The sequence below is a fragment of the Ochotona curzoniae genome, unplaced genomic scaffold (genome assembly GCF_017591425.1).
Source record: "Ochotona curzoniae isolate NIBS_2020 unplaced genomic scaffold, NIBS_Ocur_1.0 contig_2210, whole genome shotgun sequence".
Taxonomy (NCBI): domain Eukaryota; kingdom Metazoa; phylum Chordata; class Mammalia; order Lagomorpha; family Ochotonidae; genus Ochotona; species Ochotona curzoniae.
The window spans coordinates 32,879,681-32,899,545 of NW_024465369.1; the positions used below are offsets into that span (position 1 = coordinate 32,879,681).

At 46.3% G+C, this 19,865-nt stretch overlaps 1 protein-coding gene across 2 annotated transcripts in view; it reads left to right on the forward strand.

Moving 5' to 3' along the window:
- Positions 1–15,469: 15,469 nt before the first annotated feature.
- LOC121150660 (plasma membrane ascorbate-dependent reductase CYBRD1) overlaps positions 15,470–19,865 on the forward strand; it is a 28,692-nt gene continuing 24,296 nt past the window's right edge. Inside the window, exon 1 of one of the 2 annotated variants that reach the window (XM_040971710.1) lies at positions 15,470–15,767. In XM_040971710.1, coding sequence (XP_040827644.1) covers positions 15,575–15,767 — 193 coding nt within the window. In that variant the 5' untranslated portion in view covers positions 15,470–15,574. The remainder of the gene's footprint in view (positions 15,768–19,865) is intronic. The other variant, XM_040971709.1, reaches the window with a different exon arrangement.

A 19,865-nucleotide genomic window follows, 5' to 3' on the forward strand; every position in this document is an offset into this window, starting at 1 on the left:
AGTGTGAGAATGCTTCCTAGTTGAGCTAATGTCTAACCTTATTTTCTTCCCCAGTGGGTTCTCCCCAGACAGAGTCTCTACTGAAAGAAGCCACAGTAATTTCTGACAGTCACATGGGCCTGCAGTGACCAATAAAAAATCAGGAAAGCCCAGCTGCAAGGCTAGTTTTTCCTGTGAGGCATTGCCTGAGTTTCAGAGTATTCTATCAGACTGGGAGCTAGACCAGAAAAGCAAACTGAAATCTCACAGGGGAAGCAGCCTTTCACAGGTGGACATACATGATCTATTGGTTTGCTACGGCTTCTATAATAAATTACTACAGCCTGGGGTAAGCTGCTGGCCACAGCACCAGCACGCTATATAGGCACTAGTTGGTATCCCAGTTGCTGCACTTCCTAATCCAGCTTCCTGGTAATGGCCTAGGAAAGCCAAATGATGACCCAAATGTTTGGCCTCTGCCACCCACGTAGGAGACCCATTGAAGTTCCTGGCGCCTGATTTCATATGGGCGCCAGTTTGCATCCCAGCTGCTCCACTTCCCTTTCAGCTCCCAGCTTGTGACCTGTGGTCTGGGAAAGCAGTAGAGCAAGGCCCAAAGCCTTGGGACCCTGGCACCTGTGTGGGAGATCTGGAAGAGGTTCCTGGCTTCTAGCTTCAGATCAGCTCAGCTCTGGACATTGCAGCCACTTGGGGAGTGAACCAGCAGATGGAAGATCTTTCTCTCTGTTTCTCCTTCTCTCTGTAAATCTGACTTCCTAATAAAAAGAAATAATTCTTTTTGAAAGAAGTTCTAGAATTCAAATACTTAGTATTTGATCTTAAGGATGCATTGGATGGTTTTAGCAGCAGACCAGAAACATCAGGAGAAGATAAGTAAATGGAATACAGAGTATTAGAAAACAAAGCGAAGGGGTCAGCATTGTTGCCTAGTGGGTTCATTCACCACCTACAGTGCTGGCTTCCCATGCTGGCTCAAGTCCTGGCTACTCCACTGCCATCCCAGCTTCCTGCTTGTGGCCTGGGGGAGCAGCAGAAGATGGCCAAGTGCTTGGGTCCCTGTCACCCACATTGGATTCCCAAAAGAAGTTACTGAATTCTAGCTTTGGATCTCTATCAGTTTTGATCATGACTCCTCATTAAATTTAAGCTTTTGTTTCCAAGTGGAAAATGTCTGGCTGTTCACTTGAATACTTTGACCAGTAGAGGGTATTCAACCGCCTGATTTCAGTGATGTTTCTCAGGGAATGTGGGCGCCTGAGCAGAACCAGAGAGGTAACGGAATGACTAGTTGGTGAAGCCAACAGGACACTATCTTTTCTGGGTGAAGGTTGCAATGCCCCCAATTACAACATAAGATCACTACAACAGACACAATAATAGGAGCATTTTTAAATATTTTTTTGAAAGGCAAAATTGCAGAGGGAGAAAAAGAGACAGAGGGACACAGAAAGACAATCTTCCATCTGCAGGTTCACGCCCCAAATATCTGCAATGCCAAAAGCTGGGTCAATCTGAGACCAGGAGCCAAGAGTTTCTTCTCTGTCTCCCTCATGGGTGTATGGGTTCAAGAATTTGGACCATCTTCCATACTTTTCTAGGTGCATTGGCAGGGAGTTGGATCAGAAGTGGAGTAGCCAGGGGACTCAAATCAGTTCCCATTTGGAATGTTTGTGCTGCAAGTGGAGGGTTATCTTGCTACACGACAGTACTGGCCTCAATTAGGGAAACTTTTGCAAGAATCAGCAACATGTGACACAGAGATATCAAGGGAGCACATGCTGTTGGAGAAATGGTGCTAATGGACTTGACTCATCACAGGGTTGCAGCAAACCTTGTACTTCTAAAAACCACCATAATGTGAAATGCAGTAAAATAGGGTGTGCCTGCTTTAGACTCGAGTGCAAAGATGTCTCACATGCTTTTCCTCTCCATCTGCACCCTTATCTTACCCCCTCCATGTGAGGAGGGCACTGACTAATTAGGAAGGCTGCCGTGTGGACATCAACTCACCTCAGTTGTGTACTGAGGAGCTTTCAAAGAAGTGAAAAGCTCAGTGAAAAGTCAATTTTGGGGCGGGGTGATAATGATCACGTGGTTGACCAGGGTAGGAAGGATTGAGGGTTATGGAAAAGTGGGTGAAATCATTGAAAAGTCAGTTCTTACGGAAATAGTGTGTGAGATTGCCCCTGTGTCTGCCTGCTACCTGGTGGGCATGACCCAGCATACCTGCCCATGACTTGAGGCACAGCTTCCAGCCTGCGTGTGGAACGTAACCTGTGATATGACTGCAGAGTCTAAAGGAGTAGACATGCCTTCTAGCCAATTACAGTGTCACTGTTGGGTGGGAGGACTGTTGGGGACCACCCTTTTGCCTAGTCTGTATAAGTTTGTACTCACTTTACCATTAATGGACATCCCCACCGTCTGTCCCTGGTGGGTATGGGGCTAAAGAACACTGTATCACTTCATCCCTCAGTGGGGCCTGTCAGCAGACAATCCCCCTAAGAAATGGCCCTTTAAGTCTCTGCCTTCCCTATTCTCTTAACTTATGACCATAATACCCTTAATCTGGTTTTCCTCATATCAGAGCTGAATTTGGGTCCTGGACTTAGGTTTAGTATGTAGAGGGGACTGTGAGTCCTATGGAGACCATGACTCTATCCATCTTTGTTGCTAAGTCTATTGTTAACATCAGCATTGTGCCTGTCATATCTGTCTCTCTATTCTTCCATCCATCCATCCAAATCTATCGTCTATCAAAATCTATCTAGTCTTTTTAAATTTTTTAGGAGTTAAAAAAAATTTTATTCTTCATGTTATAGTTCCATGGACTCATAGATTTCTCCTTCCACCCTCCCCATTTCCTCTCACCTCTACTGTTTTCCCCCTATATTATTAAAAATAATACAATCCTTCAACCAGAGTTTGTATAAAAGGCGGAGCTGAAAAAATACTTTGGCTAATTTAGGGGAAAGTGGCCTTACTTACATATGAGTCATCCTAGCATACCAGATTTCTGCTTTGAGGTAAGGAGTTAAAAGCAGCTCATTATGAAATGACATTTTATCTTTCTGTGTTGATTACTGTTCTGTGCTTTTATTTGCAACAAGGACCTTGACCCTTTTAATTGGGTTCTTTGATTATGTTATATGAAGGTCTCACCTCTCACCCTATTTTGCAACATGTATGATTTTTTTAAAGGTATTTATACAAAAAAGATGGTCTTAATGGGACGGGCATAGTGGCACAGTGGGTTATATCACTGCCTATGATGGTGGTATTCCATATCAGAGCACCAAGTTGAGTCCTAGCTGTTCTGCTTCCAATCCAGTCCCCAGCTAATGCACCAAGAAAAGCAATGGAAGGTAGTCCAAGTACTTGGGGTGCCTATCACCCACACAGAAGCTTCAGATGGGATTCCTTGCTCTTTTTTTCTTTGTGGCCATTTGGAGAGCCAACCTGCAGGTGGCAGATCTCACTTTCTGTCTGTCTCTCCCCATCTTTATGTAAAACTTGGTTTACAAATCAATAGGTCAATCAATCTTTTTAAAAAAAGAAAGTATGTGGGCCCGGCGCGGTGGCGCAAGTGGTTAAAGGTCCTCGCCTTGCACGCCCGGGATCCCATATGGGCGCCGGTTCTAATCCCGGCGGCCCCGCTTCCCTTCCAGCTCCCTGCCTGTGGCCTGGGAAGGCAGTCGAGGACAGCCCAAGGCTTTGGGAGCCTGCACCCGTGTGGGAGACCCGGAAGAGGCTCCTGGCTTCGGATCGGCATAGTATCGGCCCGTTGCGCTCACTTGGGGAGTGAATCATCGGACGGAAGATCTTCCTCTCTGTCTCTCCTCTCTGTATATCCGCCTTTCCAATGAAAAAAAAAAAAAAATCTTAAAAAAAAAAAAAAAGAAAGTATGGTTTAACTTTTTCTAAATATTTATTATTTTATTTTTTAATCAGAAAGTCATATTTACAGAGAGGAGAGACAGAAGAATCTTCCTCCTCTCTCTGCTGAAGTCTGCTGGTTCATTTCCCAAGTGGTCACAGTGGCTGATCTTAAGCCAGGAGCCAGTAGCATCTTCTGGGTTTCCCATATGGTTACAAAGTCCCAAGTTTCTAGGCCATCCTTGACCGCTTTCCCAAACCACAAGCAAGGAGCTGGGTGGGAAATGGAGCAGCTGGGATATGAACCAGTGCCCATATGGGATTCGGCACATCAAAGGAAAGGATTTTAACTACTAGGTTTCCGTTCTAGGTGCAGTTTATTTATTTATTTATTTATTCATTCATTCATTCATTCATTTATTTTAAGATTTACTGATTTTTTTTTTCTTTGAAAGCAGACTTTTCTAGAGAAAGAAGAAGAGACACAGAGAGAGAAGTCTTCCATTCACTGATTCATTCTGAAATGACCAGAGATGAGCTCATCCAAAGCTGGGAGCCAGGAGCCTCTTCTGGGTCTCCCATGTGGGTTCAGGGTCCCAAGGACTTGGGCCATCTTCTGTTGCTTTACCAGGTCATAAGCAAGGAACTAAAAAGAAAGTAGAGCAGCTAGGACTAGAACTAGCACCCTTATGGGATGTTGACAGTGCAAGTGGAGGGTTAGCGTGCTGAAACACCACACTGACTCCAGGCCTAATTTTTAGAAGGATAGATGCTAGACTTCAAAAAACATCACTGTTTTGAATCACAGAGTGTTGGAAACATGAAGACTTTTTGCTGGCATCAGCTAAGTGTCTGAAAGGATCTCAGACCCCTTGCACGTTAGACTCTGGCTGTCAAGGCTCCCTGATGGGGACTCTTTCTGCCAGCACGTGAACTTCCCCGGTCTTCCTTATACTTTTGAGTCACAGGACCCAACACACTGACTCCCTCTACCTCTGAGACAGGATCTGCTTGAGGAAAAGTCATTTCATAAGGTGGCAAAGTGGGGCAGGCTTTTGACAGAGCATTTAAGTCACCCCATCAGGGGGCCTGGTTTAAGCTCCAGCTCCATGCTTCTGATCCAGCTAACTGTGTGAACAGCCCAGGAGACAGCAGGTGAGATGTTTAGAAGATGCACTTCATCCTGAAGAGAAGGACTTTGGCTGTAATATCACTTTAGTAAATAATAATAATAATAATAATAATAATAATAATAATAAACAATGGCACAGAAGCATAAAATGTTTAAATACTTTGGCATTTCAAATTTTTTAAATTACTTATTTTCACCTTTTATTTGGAAAGAGAGACTCTCCTATCTGCTGGTTTACTTTCTAATTGCACACAACAGCCAAAGCTGGGCCAGGTCCAAGCCGGGTGATATGACTCTATTCAGATCTCTCTCATGGGTGACATAGGTACAGATGCTGAAGACGTCACCTCCCACTTCAGTGGCCACTTTCTCCCGAGCTGCCTCGGGTGCCTGCAGCCTTCATGCTTCCAGAGCTTCCCAGAGTCCTTCAGCGGACATCTCCCTGAGACACATTTACACACTGCAGGTCCTCCTCCCCGCCCAGGGAACTCACTCACCCCTCCTGAAAGCTAGAGCCTTGCCTTCTCCTCGGAAACCTCACAGATGTGCGTTTCAAAAGGTTTTCAATTAAAATAGCCACCTTATTAGAAGTCAATGACCCCCTTTGCTTTTACATTTTCCCACTATAGATCCTTAAATGAATAGGTTGCCCTTGACTGACCGACAAGTGTACCTGTAAAATGCTTGATTCAACCACTTAGTATATACCAAGCAAACACCCAGGAACAGAGTGATTTTTAAACACTGGTTTGTAAGAGAGTCTACCTATCCACTGGTTCACTCCCCAAAGCTGGGAGCTGGGATTTCAGTTGAGGTCTGTTACATGGGTGGCAGGAACCCAGTTACCTGAGCTGTCGCTGCTGCTGTCCAGGGGCAGCACTGTGGAGAGTGAAGCAGTGGGTGGAAGCACTCTCTATATCTCTACTCTCTCTGTAATTGTGCCTTTTACATAAAAATAAAATAAATCAATCTTAAAAAACAAACAAACTGAGGGCCCAGCGCGATAGCGTTGTGGTTAAGGTCCTCACCTTGCACTCACCAGGATCCCATATGGGCGCTGGTTCTAAGCCCAGCGGCCCTGCTTCCCATCCAGCTCCCTGCTTGTGGCCTGGGAAAGCAGTCAAGGATGGCCCAAAGCTTTGGAACCCTGCACCCATGTGGGAGACCCGGAAGAGCTCCTGGCTCAGATTGGTTCAGCTCCAACCATTGCAGCCGCTTAGGGAGTGAACCATCGGACTGAAGATCTTCCTGTCTGTCTCTCCTCCTCTCTGTTTATCTGCCTTTCCAATAAAAATAAATAAATCTCCATTAAAAAAAAAACCGAGGTGCTGCAGAAAAGTCTAATTTCCTATAGAATGGGGAAGAGCATGCACCAAAAAAGAAACAACGAAAGGAGATTGGAAGAAGTATGCCTAATAGGAAATTCTTTTCCCTATTTTCTGATTGTAGCAGTAGAGACCTGAGGAGAAGCAACTTGATGTTTGGAAGGACAAGATGTGAGAACAGAATGAGACCTTTGTTCCTACCTCTGTGTACTCATTAGAAGCCAGGAGAGCTTCCAGTGACCTAGCATAACCCAGACCATTCTCTCCGTGGCTCTCAGGACATTGGAGACACTGTGCAATTTTGGTTTACTCACTCTCATGACACAAACAATGTTTTTCTTTTTTTTCCTGCTACACCTTTCATATTAAGAATTTATTAGAGAGCCTGGCATGATGGTTCAATGACTAACACCTCACTTTGCAAGCGGCGGTATCCTATATGGATGCTAGTTGTGTCCCAGCTGCTCCTTTTCCCGTCTAGCTCCCTGCTTGTGGCCTGGGAAAGCAATGGAGATAAATAGCCCAAAGCCTTGAGACCCTGCACCCAGGCAGGAGACCTGGAAGAAACTCTTGGCTCCTGGCTTCAAATTGGCTCATCTCCAGCCATTGTGGCTATTTAGGGAATATACCAGGAGATGGAAGATCTTTCTGTTTCTCCTTATCTCCTGTAAATCTGATCTGGCTTACCAATAAAAATAAATAAACCTTTTAAAAAATAATTAGGGATGATAAATTACACAAAGCATAAGTCAAAAGAGTGGAGCAAATAATCACTAAAGAAGAAACAGCTTATCAATTAATATATAAAATGTGTTCATCCTCAAAGAAATGTAGATTGTAGCAAGATGTCATGTTACAGCCATCAAATGGGCAGTTTAAAGCCACAGAATGGTAACATCCTGTTGGCAAGACTGCAGAGGGGCACACAGTCATACAATCCTAGTCAAAGTGGTGCAACCTTTGTGAGACAGTCTAGCAATTTGTTTTAACCTAGAGGCTTCCCTTTTAGAAATTTGTTCTTAAAAAATAAAAGAAATGTTTAGACTTTATGTACAAAGACATTCATGAAGGCGATTTTTAGAATAGCAGAAAAAACCTCTAACACAAATGTCTGTATAAACAAATAAAGGAGGATCTGTTAAGTACATAAGGTAATATGTGTGTAAGTAAGGACGACAGCCCAAGTACTCTCTTGCTGTGGGAGCCTGTGCTGCTTGCCTACTTTTCATGTGGTTCAGTTCTCTCATCTGTAAAATGGTGTTCACTAGTTTAATTCTTACAACAACACCATCACTGACTGATAGGTCATACAGTAGCATCATTTTTTTCAAGAAGGTTCTCAATTTTCTTTTTCATTTCTTCAATGACACATTAGTCATTCAGTAGCATGTTATTTAAGTTCATGGTGTCATAAATTTCTATTTTGCTTCCTGTGGTTGATTTTGTTTTGTGGCTTTTCATTTAAGGGGATATATAGTGACTGTGTAATGGAGACTGTCATCTCCAGATATGAGGATATGATGCAGGATGCATCTGTATTTCCAAATCAAAGATGGGCCCCCAATGAAACTGTTTACTATATCTTGACAACAGGATGCTGGACTCTTTGCCATTGTCTATGCCCGCAATGATGGACATATGACTGTTCATGAAGAAATATATTATTTTACTAATATAGGGGAAATCCAAGGGGAAAGAGGATTTGGGAGGAGGTCGGAGAAATCCCAGAGCCTATGGAGTTGTATTATAAAATGATAAGAATTTTTTTAAATGAAAAAAATAATTAAACTAATGAGAGGCCAGCGCATTGTCTCAACTGGCTAATTCTCACCTCCAGCCCCTGGCTCCTGGCTTTGGATCGGCTCAGTTCCAGTTGTTGAGGCCATTTGAGGAGCGAATCAGTGATAGAAGATTTTTTTTCTCTTTCTCTCCTCTCTCTGTAAATCTGCCTTTCCTATAAAAAGAAATAAATCTTTTTTAAAAAATTAAATTAATGGATATATGAAAAATCCACAGAACAGTGCCTGATACATACTGAGTGATAAATAAATGTTAGCACTTTTCATAGTTAGTATTATCCTTGATGGTCAATACTTAGCATGAAAGAGACCTGCTATCACTTAATACTGGTAAAGTGAGAAGGAAGGGCCAGTCTCTACTTGGGACATTGGCAATTTTCAGCAGCTGTGAGGGTGGGGGGTTCCAGTACAGAAAGCAGTGGAGGGACAGAGAACCAAGATAGGGAAAAAGGTGCAGAGAGAAGAGAGGCAGGATGCCCGTGACAAAAGGGCCTGCCTGGCACGTGGGCCAGGCCTGGGTGTACTTACAGAACCTACCTACCACACCACCTGTAAATAAAGATTAAACAAGAGAGATGTTTTAATTCTTGAAGAAGAATGAGTCAGGATAACGCAGCAGTTAACAGCGCTGGGTTGGGAAGATAAAAGGTTTTCTGTTGTGGTTTTCCAATAGCCCTATCAAGCTCTGTATGTGATACTTCTCATATTTTCATGCTGTGAGGACAGTAACCATATGTCACAAGATATGAGCTCATTTAGTTCATCACCTCAATCGTCCAGGGTGTCTGCTAGAAGGCAGGAGTGGAGCTCAGAAGCCACTTAAGTCAGGGCTCTGAAACTTTCCTGTGCTTTGGACACTTCAGGCAAGCCAGCAAGGACTCTGCACCCCTACAGGGGAGTGCTTTAAAATGCACCAAGGGAAAAAAAAAAAAAAGAAAAGTGAAAAGGATCAGAAAAGAAGTCAGTGACATCCAAAAGGAGTTATCAGAATCAAAATTGTGATGACATATCCCTTCACTATTGATACATTAATAAGATGTAGTTGCTGGATTAATAACTACTGTTAGTTTGAAGCAGTGTTGAGCATAAATAACTAATGAGGCAACTATATAAATTTTTTGTTTAAACATGTTTTTAATGCATATGAAGGGAGCAAAATTCATGTTTTTCGCATATGCAGTCTTTTTTTTTTTTTTAAAAAAAAGATTTCTTTTAATTTTATTGGAAAGGCAGATATATAGAGAGAAGGAGAGACAAAAACATCTTCCATTTGCTGGATCACTCCTCAGGTGGTCACAATGGCTGGAGTTGAGCTGATCTGAAGCCAAGAGCCAGGAATTTCCTCTGGGTCTCCCACGAGAGTACAGTGTCCCAAGGCTTTGGGTCATCCTCAACTGCTTTCCCACAAGCAGGGTGCTGGGTGGAAAGTGGAATAGTTGGAACATAAACCGGCATTCATATGGGATCCTGGTGCATGCCACGGCAAGGAATGTAGCCACTAGGCTATTGCACAGGGCCTCACATATGCTGTCTTAAGAGCATAATGATGCTTCTTCCTCCACCCTCCCTCCGCCTTCCTTTCTTATTTGTCTTGTAATTTTTACAGTGACATACCTTCAACTTACTTTATAATCATGAGCTTAACCCTCCACTATATAAAAACTGCAACAAGCACTAAGTTAAAAAAGAAAGACCACTATTCCTCAAGAATGCTAAGTAGCATTGTAAATATTGTAAATAGCTATCAAATCTCAGAACATCAGTTTCACTGATATCATTTTTTTTATTTTGTATTTCACCATAAGTCAGGGAAAACATGAAGATTTGTCTTTTTTTTTTAAGATTTATTTATTTTTATTGCAAAGCCAGATATACAGGGAGGAGGAGAGACAGACAGGAAGATCTTCAGTCCGTTAATTCACTCCCCAAGTGGCTGCAATGGCTGGAGCTGAGCCAATCCGAAGCCAGGAGCCAGGAGCTCCTCCGGGTCTCCCACATGGGTGCAGGATCCCAAGGCTTTGGGCTGTCCTCGACTGCTTTCCCAGGCCACAACAGGGAGCTGGATGGGAAGTGGGGCCACCAGGAGTAGAACCAGTGGCCATATGGGATCCCAGGGTGTTCAGGACGAGGATATTAGCCACTAGGCTAATGCGCTGGGCCAGAAGACTTGTCTTTTTAAGGACTGACTTGTTTCATGTAGTGTAATAGTCTGAAGTTGTACCCATTCTGTGGCAAAACAGCACTTTGTTTTTTCATGACTGAATAGTATTCCATTGTGTAAATATACAATTTCTTTACTCATTTAGTGGGTGATGGATTGTAACATTTCTTGCACAGCCTGACTATATCATTAACTTCTGTTAATGACCATATCATGGTTACTGAAAATACTTTCATCTGTATTCATAATTAATTACCTAATTCAGTCAGTAGTTAGTGAAAATGAAGTACCATCCCCCCATTAAGCTCTTTGCATGCATGTACACGAGGTTTAGAACCCAAATCTTCACTGAAGCCTTTGTGTCACTGATTAGCAACCTGTAGCCCTGGTTTTGGTCCTGGTAAATTGTCTGATTATACAATAACCCAGTACAGATAAAAGTGTAGTCACTTACTCCATGCTGCTTGCTTTTGGTCCAAGTCCCCAGGATCTAAGCCTGGGGACAAACATATAAATGAAAGAAATCCAGCTGTATTATTTTGGACTCAAAGTTCCAAAGCTCACATCAATTGATTTTTTTTCTTTAAAAATAGCTTTACTTGGTATTACATTATAATCAAGGGCCCAGCAGAGTGACACAGCTCAAGGTGATGTTTGTGATGTTGGCATCCATGTCAGAGATGTGGTTCAAGTCTGGCTGCTCTGCTTGCAGCCCAGCTTGCTGTGAATATACCTGGGGGGCAGCAGCAGCAGATGGCCCATGTGCCTGGGCCCCTACCACCTACGTGAGAGACCAAGGTAAGATTCCAGCTCCTGGCTTCAGCCTGGCCCAACACTTACTGCTGTGGCCATATGCAGAGCGAACTCACAGATGGAGGACTTTTCTCTTTCCATCACTTTGTCTTTCAAATAAGTAAATCAACCATAAAAAATAAACTGATATCTAAAAAAAAAATCAGTTTTAATTGAAGTTTTCCCCAGATTCAAAGATGGCTGTGTAGCCTGTCTGTAGGTCAAAATTAGCTGACCTCTTCCTGACGGATGTGCAGTTAGAGTTCCTTTTTGGACACGCACAGCTCCTTCACACATCAGTGGGCCCTGAGAAGTGGGAGCCAGAATTCTGGAAACACGTCTCTGAGACACTGCGTGGGAATGCTCTTTAAAAAAATGCATCCACAACAAAGAAGAGTGTAATTAGAACACTTACTCCTGTTATTACAAAACCGAACAAGCAAGCACCCAATAAAAGTTCTCCAAAGGTCAAGTAATGTTTTTGGCTGCTCCCTAATAATAGTATAGCCTAGCTCTTTATAGAGCGGAGTGTCTCACCCACCAGTCTGAGGCTCTTGTAAACTTTGGTTTATGTGAAAGAAGTCTGGGTTATAAGAAAAATGTTCCAAGGCATTCCTTTCCTTGCCAATTCTCTAACCATACTCAGGCTCCCTAATCAGCACTTGTTTTTTAAATGCCCTGCCTGTCTGTACCTCTTCAAGCTGTACTAACTTTATCTGCCCTTCTGCTGCGGTCTTGATCTCTGGCAGTTAAGGCCTTGTGGATCCTGGAACTGCCCCTCCTGGGGTTAACGATTTCCTAGAGAGAATGATTTACCTGCCAGTAGATCTCTGAGATACTGCACAAGAGAAAAGGCTGTCCCTTCCCCTTGACAAACACTCATCCCTGTTTTATTCCACCGAGGAGCCTTTGACCGCATCCTGCGCTGGGTTTGCATCATGAGTCACAGGGTCAGCTGTGACCATCTGGGTTGACTTTCTGATGGCCAGATCTCTTGTCTAGCAGAAGAAAGCAAAGGGAATTGTATGACCTCATCTTGTGCTTCCCACCTTTGATCTTTTCTTATTCCACGTGTTTCTGCATTCATACTGTGTCCGAAGAACCATGGACAATCAGGGTGGGGCTAGGGAAGCAGCAGGATTATATCACAGTATTTTTCCATTTGTATCCACCGGGATCTTATGAGAAACATCTGATTCCCACAAAAGATCGACCTGGAGAAATTTTAATCAATGCACTATTTACAGAGTCACAGATGGACTCCGGAGATCCAAGAAGGACTGGTGAAGACCACCAACAAGCAACTTGAGAAAATCAATACAACAGCCCAGTCTATAGAGGCAAGGAGGAACAGTAATGCCACACTCCAGCAAGGGCTGCAGCCATGGAAGATGGGACACTTAAAATCCGTGCAGCAAAGACAAATGCGACCAGTGCAAAAGCTGTGGTCTGTGGTATAAATAAGGCGGCCTGCCGTCTGCGCTCCTGTCAGCACTACGCGTCGACTCAAGCCCACTGAATGCTAGGTGATACAGTGGGCCAGATGATATCTGTAGACTTCCGCCTCCCAGGACACAGGCCAGCTAAGGGCAGAGAACAAAGAGCCAAGTGGAAAGTGTAGAACATGTTTTCAACATTTGGAAATTTTTATATAAAAAGCTTTTAAAAGATTTATTTATTTTTATCGCAAAGGCGGATATACAGAGAGGAGGGGAGACAGAAAAGAAGATCTTCAGTCCGATGATTCACTCCCCAGGTGGCTGCAATGGCTGGAGCTGAGCCAATTCGAAGCCAGGAGCTAGGAGCTCTTCCAGGTCTCCCACGTGGGTGCAGGGTCCCAAGGCTTTGGGCTGTCCTCGACTGCTTTCCCAGGACATAAATAGGGAGCTGGATGGGAAGTGGGGCCACCAGGATTAGAACCAGCACCCATATGGGATCCCAGGGCATGCAAGGTGAGGTCTTTAACCACAATGCTATTGCGGATAAAAATAAAATGTAAAAGATCCACTTCTCCCAGAAAGCAAATCACTATGTATGAGCTATTAGCACTTTGCCTTGGAATGCCGGATGCGTGTACCAGAAGCAAGGCCGCGTTCCTGTGGGGGGAAAGGAGAAAATGAACAGGGTTCACCAGGTGAATGACCTAGAGTACCCAGTCCCTAGGGTCAGGGCACAGACAAGCTTTGCATTCTCCATCACGTCACCAACCCATTCTAGTGTTCTGCACTCTCATTTCTGTCAGGGATAATAAAAATCTGTGGCCGAGCCTACATGTTCCTAGAATCTCAGGCTTTTGTTCAGGGTGTCCTGCTACCTTAACCACCTGCCATATGCAACAACAATCATGCGGCATTGCTGACCCCGATAAGTAGATGATAAACTGCTTTGTCTCCTGAGAGAATCTACTATCAAACAACCCTGTAAAAAAATACTCATTTTTATTTATTTGGAAAGCAGAGTTAGAGAGAGAATCTTCCATTTGCTGGTTCACTCCCCAAATGGCCATAATGGCCAGGGCTGGACCAGGCCAAAGCCAGAGGCCAGATTCATCCAAGTCTCTTACACGGGCACAGGGGCCCAGGGTTCTGGGCCATCTTCCACTGCTTTCCCTGGCATATTAGCAGGAAGTTAGATGGGAAGCAGAATGACCAGGACTGGAACTGGCACTCATATGGGATGTTGGTATTGCAAGCAACAGCCTAACCTGTTATGCCACAACTGTGTGTTTTTTCCCCTTGAATAAGTTGTGAAAATTCTGTCTCAAATCTTCAGCGCAGTTCATCAACAGCAGAATCACTTGACCAGGTTTCTATTCTGCAAGTTTCGGCTTGATGTCTGGAATCCCAGAGACCTCACTTGCTGCTGCTATGAAGTCAAGTGAACACAAGAATGGACTCAAGGGGATGGTTCAAAGAGGTGTAGAAAAGAACTGGAGTCAAGGACTGCACGTTTCAGGGGGAGGAAGGGAGCCCTTCGATGACATTGTCACACTGGAAGAAAAACAGTCTAACATTCAACAGACAGGCTTGCAACATTCAGGGACAAAAAGTGTCCCAGTAACTAGAGAAGTCTTTTGAGATTTGCCATGTAGCCCTACTAGACTTCCTTTAGCCCTGGCACCTAGCCCTGTGTCAGGGGGCTGACCTGTCTGCATGGCCATCAACTTCTCTCTGGCTTCTGCTAAGATTCTGGTTAGCCACCCGGGCCCAGCCGGCAGATTAGAGGGAGGAGGCTGTGATGATGGGACGTGCATATACTTTGCCAGTTTTCTTTCCTGTGGGTCTCCACTCAAAACCGCTGTCAGCCCACCCCTTTACATCCCATCTTTCTCTTTCCTTTGCTTCCTCTCCTCTGGGGAAGGAAAAATAATGGCACGTGTCAAAGGTCACCTGCATCCTTCAACCATACCCCATAACCATTACAGAACACCCCTCCTGTCTTGGTCTAGAAATTTATCCAGGTGACACTGTGGCTTGGCGTGTGAAAGCCACTACCTGCAGTGCCAGCTGCTGATTCAGGTCGCGAGTACTTGGTTCCCTGCACCAACGTGGGAGCTCCGGGTTCCAGGCCCACTCAGCCATTTGGAAAGTAAAACTACGAATGTTAAGATCTCTCCCTCTGCCTCCCTCTCTGTCAGCAGCTCTGCCTTTCAAATGTTTTCTTTTTAAAAAGTTAATTTTAAAATCTAAATCGAATCTCTTGAAAATCACCCCTATATTACTTCTAGCACATTCTAAGGTTACTTAGGATTGCAGCAACACGAAGCGGGCTGGGCGTTCCCAAATGCATTCGGGATGGCCTGAACCCTTCTACCTCTGATAGCGGCAGATAAACGGGGACAGGGTCCCCGGACCTGTGGATCAGGTGAAGTGAACGCTGGAAAGAAGGCAGGGAGCGAGGTTCACTTCATCATGGCGAGGCTGTGAGTCACAATGGCTGGGTAAGTGGGCTCTCTGAAGACGTTTAGGGCGATTCTGTCGCACTTTTATGGCCAAGGCCAAGGCCCAGACCCAGGAGGTGCCTCGGTCTGCTCTCAGTCAATTGCAATTCCCGGCCTAGCCCGCCGCTCCCCAAAATGCCCCCGCAAGCTCTTCCCGCAGGAGCCTCCGCACCATGGACCAGGAGATAGGCTGCACTAGTTAAAAGCCCTCTCACCACCCCACCCAAGGGATCTCTGTGGCCGACAGCCAACAGCGCGCACCCCAGCCCCAGAAACACTCAGGCTAACGCAGCGGTGTGAGTCAAGTTCAAGGCGCCCTCCGAGAGCCTGGAGGCCGGGCAAGGGGCGGTACCCTGCCGGCCCGGCCCCGGGGGTGGGACGCGTACTGTGGGTGCGGGCAAGCCGGCCGCCCACCGCCCCCTGGAGGCCCTCACGACTGCCCGGGGCCAAGGAAACCCCTCCCCGCGGGCGGAGACAGCTCCGAGAGTCGACGCCCGGCCTCGGCCGCCAGGACCCAGAAGCTGCGGCGGCGCGGAGCATGGGCCTGTGATGGCCATGGAAGGCTACAGGGGCTTCCTGGGGCTGCTGGTGTCGGCGCTGCTCGTCGGGTTCCTGTCAGTGATCTTCACCCTTATCTGGGTCCTCCACTACCGCAAGGGGCTTGGCTGGGACGGAGGCGCTCTCGAGTTTAACTGGCACCCGGTGCTCATGGTCACCGGCTTCGTCTTCATCCAGGGCATCGGTACTGGGCACCCCCCCGGGGATGTGGTAGCGGGAGGCGGCGCGCGGAGGCACCGGGCGCTCTGGGACGTGGGGTGCTCCGAGGAAAGAAGCTGCGGGAAGCAGGGCGGGGAGCGCTCCCGGTCCGCGCGGGAAGCCGCCCGCGGCCGCACGCAGTGAGCCGAGCCGGGAGCCGCGGGAAGCACCGCGTGGGCCTCGCCGGGCGCTCGGCGGCCCGGCCTGGTTGCCCAACTTGCCTGCAGGCTGCGAATTCAGAGGCGACAGCGGGCGGAAATGGAGGAGGCCAAATTTGCCTGAAAAATTTGTCTGAAAACTTGCGCGGCTCCCCCGGGAAGGGGTGGTTGGCGCTGGTCCCCGAGTGCTGCGCTCGGCCGAGCCCCGGGGCCGCTCGCTGCCCTGCCCGGCCTTAGGACGGTCTGGAGCGCAGCCAGTGGGAGGCCGCTTGGAGGAAAGTTACCCCGCGGGGGCTTTCTGTCGGGGCCCTGGCCCCGAATGAGCCCGGGATGGAAGAAGTCCGGAGCTGGCCCGCGGGTGCGCCGGGATCCCCTCCTCCCCACCACGGCTCGTGTCTCGGGCTGGCGGCTACCTGGGACTCCTCCCGCCCCCCGATCCCGGGGACGCAGCCGGCGCTGGCAGGGTGGTGGGTGTGGATCGTGGATGCGTCGCGGTGTCCCCAGGTCCCCCCTCTCCACCCCGTCCCCGAGGTTTGCCTCTGCTGCGGTGTGTCTGCTGGCTGGTGGCGCAACAGCGTCTGTGTGTAACCCTTTGCAGAAGGTAAAGTTGAGGCCGTGGTTTTGAGAAAGTACTGAGGAAACGGGTTTGTGCCATAGAGAGGGAAGGGTTTGGGAGAGATGCCACCCCTGCCTTGTCCGTGCCAGTATTTAACTTTCTATGTGCAACGACTACAGGAAGCATCGCCCTCCTTCCTAACGGAGACTGGTGGGTTTTGGTTTTATTCTATCGTAAACTTGGGCGAGTGTGGCCATCGGGTAGCCACCCTGAGAGGCAGTAAGTTGTGCTCCGTTCCCTGAGGCTCTGTCCTGCCCAGGCTGCCCTGCTGCGAGGCTGGCATCAGGCCGCCTAGTGATCCCATTGCGCAATTCGCGGCTATTTTGCCAGAGCACCAGAATGAGAAAAACAGGCCCTGTCACTAGGAGCAGGCTCCTTCGTGCGTGGTCCAGCCCTGCAGCAGCGCCCGGGGCTGGCAACACCTGTTGGTTCGCAGAAATAGCAGTTGGCTTATTCTCAGCTTCTCCGAGCCGCTTCCTGATACCCAGGAACTTCCCAGGGGGGTTTGAAGAGGAACACACAGGTGAAAACAGGAAAACTGTTACCTGACTTACCAAAGAGATGCCAGAGTCACAAAATGGCTGGTGTTTGGTTAGGCGCAAACAGGTGGAACTGGGCAGGGACAGTCAGTAACTTAGCTGTGGAAGTAGAGGGTTTTCAGTGGCATGATTCTCAAAAGGTTCGTTTCTTTGCTTTTCTGGCAGTATGCCTGTTTCCTGCACAATCTTAGAGAAACAAAAGCTTCATCCAAAATACACCTTGGATCTCTTTGTTCAGTGGAGAGGTTATTACAGTTTTCCTTAACAGGTCTTCTTTCTGTAAATTTTGGACTTCTGTTAATCTTGTTTGAAATAACTTTGAGGTAAAACGTGTAAATGGAGGTTTGGGAATTTTTGTCTTCAGTTCTTGGGCAACCCTTTAGGCTTAGTGATTGTGTTTGTGCCACCTTTCCATCCTGTTGGACGTTTGGGTTGTGGATTTGCAAAGCACTTGAATAGCACATAGCATGTTTAGTTGATGGGAACAGAAATTGTTAGCGTATGTCAACACAGGCACAGTTCTGTGTCTTGGCCCCTGAATACACCTCACCCAAGCCACAGGAAGGCTCCAGCAATGCTTTTCCAACACATACTGAAAGGATGACATTGCCCTTGAACCAAAGCTACAGAAGAATCTTAAAAAGAAAGAGGCAGTACAAATTTTTTTCCACTTACTATGGGATTCTGACCTGATCAACCCATCATGAGTTCAAAATTCCAAATATGGTTTGCATTGGCTGCAGACCCTTGGAACCTGGAAACAGTGGTGGCAGGTGCAGGTGACAGGCTGTGAGGGGGCCTGCCATGTCTTAACAGGCTTTTATAGAGTGTCTAGTGATTTCAGAGAGGAGTGTTTTAAGCCAGCAGATTTTACTTCTGATAACTGAACGTGATGTAGTGGAGTTCTTACAAATAGTTGGAGGGGAGGGGAGGAAAGAGACACTGGCTGTTGCTCCAAGCCATCCCCTCCCCCCAAAGCTTTATAAATACAGTACACAGTGGGCAATATTTGAAGCCTTGTGAGAATAAATATGATTCCTTTGAAACATGCTGATGATGGCAAGGCTAGCACAGAAGTTATAAAATCTTTCCCTTGAGTCAGTCTGTCTGTCCCTCCCTAGCCACATATCTCCTCCACATTTCTAGTATATTTTGAAAAATGGCTGTATTCCAAAACAAAGTGTAGCACACTATGGGAAATCTAACACTAAAATAACATGTTAAACTAGTGGGAAATCTTGCTAACAGATTCTGCCATGAATAAGGAAGCACTTAGTAGAGGCTCTGTGCCTCTCTAAAAGGAACATTTCCCATGAAATAAGTATACTACGGGGAAATCAGAGAAACAAGCCTTGAAAAGAAGGCATCCGAAAAGGCAGAGACAATTAAGTGCTCCCAAAGTGGCAGCTGACCTTTAAAAGGGTTCAGCCAGGCGGAATGTGTTCTTTAGTAAAAGGTAGGGAATTCAGGTGTCTACATTTAGTGAAAAAGAAGTCTTGGCAATTCTATACCCCTTGCTTTCCCACCTGTAAAACTCTTTTATTGTGAAAACTGAGGGAAAAGTAATCAGATAGTTTAATGATCTCAATTTAGTTTTGTGACACAATGTGACTACATTTAAGCAACATTTAAAAAGGTGAACAGAAAGAAATTAAGAGCAGTTCTTAAAAGGCGGTGAAAAGGGGACAGTGCTGTGGTGTAGCTGGTAAAAGCTGCCGACTCCAGTGCCGGCATCCCATGTGGGTGCCAGTTGGAGTCCTGGCTGCTCCACTTGCAGTCCAGCTTCCTGCAAATGCTCCTGGGAAAGCTGCCAAGGATGGCTGAAGTGCTCAGGCCCCTGTCACCCTCCTGGGAGACCCAGATGAAGCTCCTGATGTCAGCCTGGCCCATCCTTCATCATTGTAGCCACATTGAACTAATGAATGGGAAGACTGTAACTCTGGCTTTCAAACACACAAATACAGAGTGTCTTTAAAGAAAGGCAGTGGAGATACCCTGTTAGTATATGTAACTGTGACCAGATTCCAATATCATTTACATATGCTTAAAAAGGCCTTGGGGTGAAACCTTGCAGAGCATTCCCTGTATCTCCCCCTAGTGAGCCTTTGGGGAGGCTGTTGAGAATAAAGCATCGTGCTTAGGAAAGAGAGGGGCTTCTGAAGCCTGAAGTGACAAAGCAACTCAAAACCCCTTGTTTACTTATTCAACTTTTAAAACTTTTTCTATTTTTGAGTTACAGAGGGGAAGGGAGAGACAGACATAGAGAGAGAGATCATCCGTCACTGCTCACTCTCAAGATAGTCGCAGTGGCCTGTGCTGGGCATGGCCAAAATCAGGAGCCAGGAGCTTTATCTGGGCCTCCCAGGTGGGTGGCAAAAGCTCAGTGACTTGAACCTCTTCCAAAGCCTTTCCCAAACCATTAGCAGGGAGCTGGATTGGGAGTGGAATGACCAGGACTCAGACCTGTGCCCAAATGGGCTGTCAGCATCACTGGCAACAGCTTTTCCTGCCTTGCCACAATGCTGGCCCCAAACTCATTTATAAACATGAGCAGGCATCGTAATAATATGTCATGAGTTGTCACCATGCTTTCTAAGTGATGATCTTGCTCATTGCTGCATCCCCAGCATGAGAACACCTAGACAGTAGTTGAATGAATGAACAGTGATTTCTGAAAAATCTTTGCATTACTAGTAACCAAATGCACAGGAGCAGCCACTCACTGGTGGCGGTAATGATAAACTCCAAAGGCAAAAGCACCTGTCCTTTTC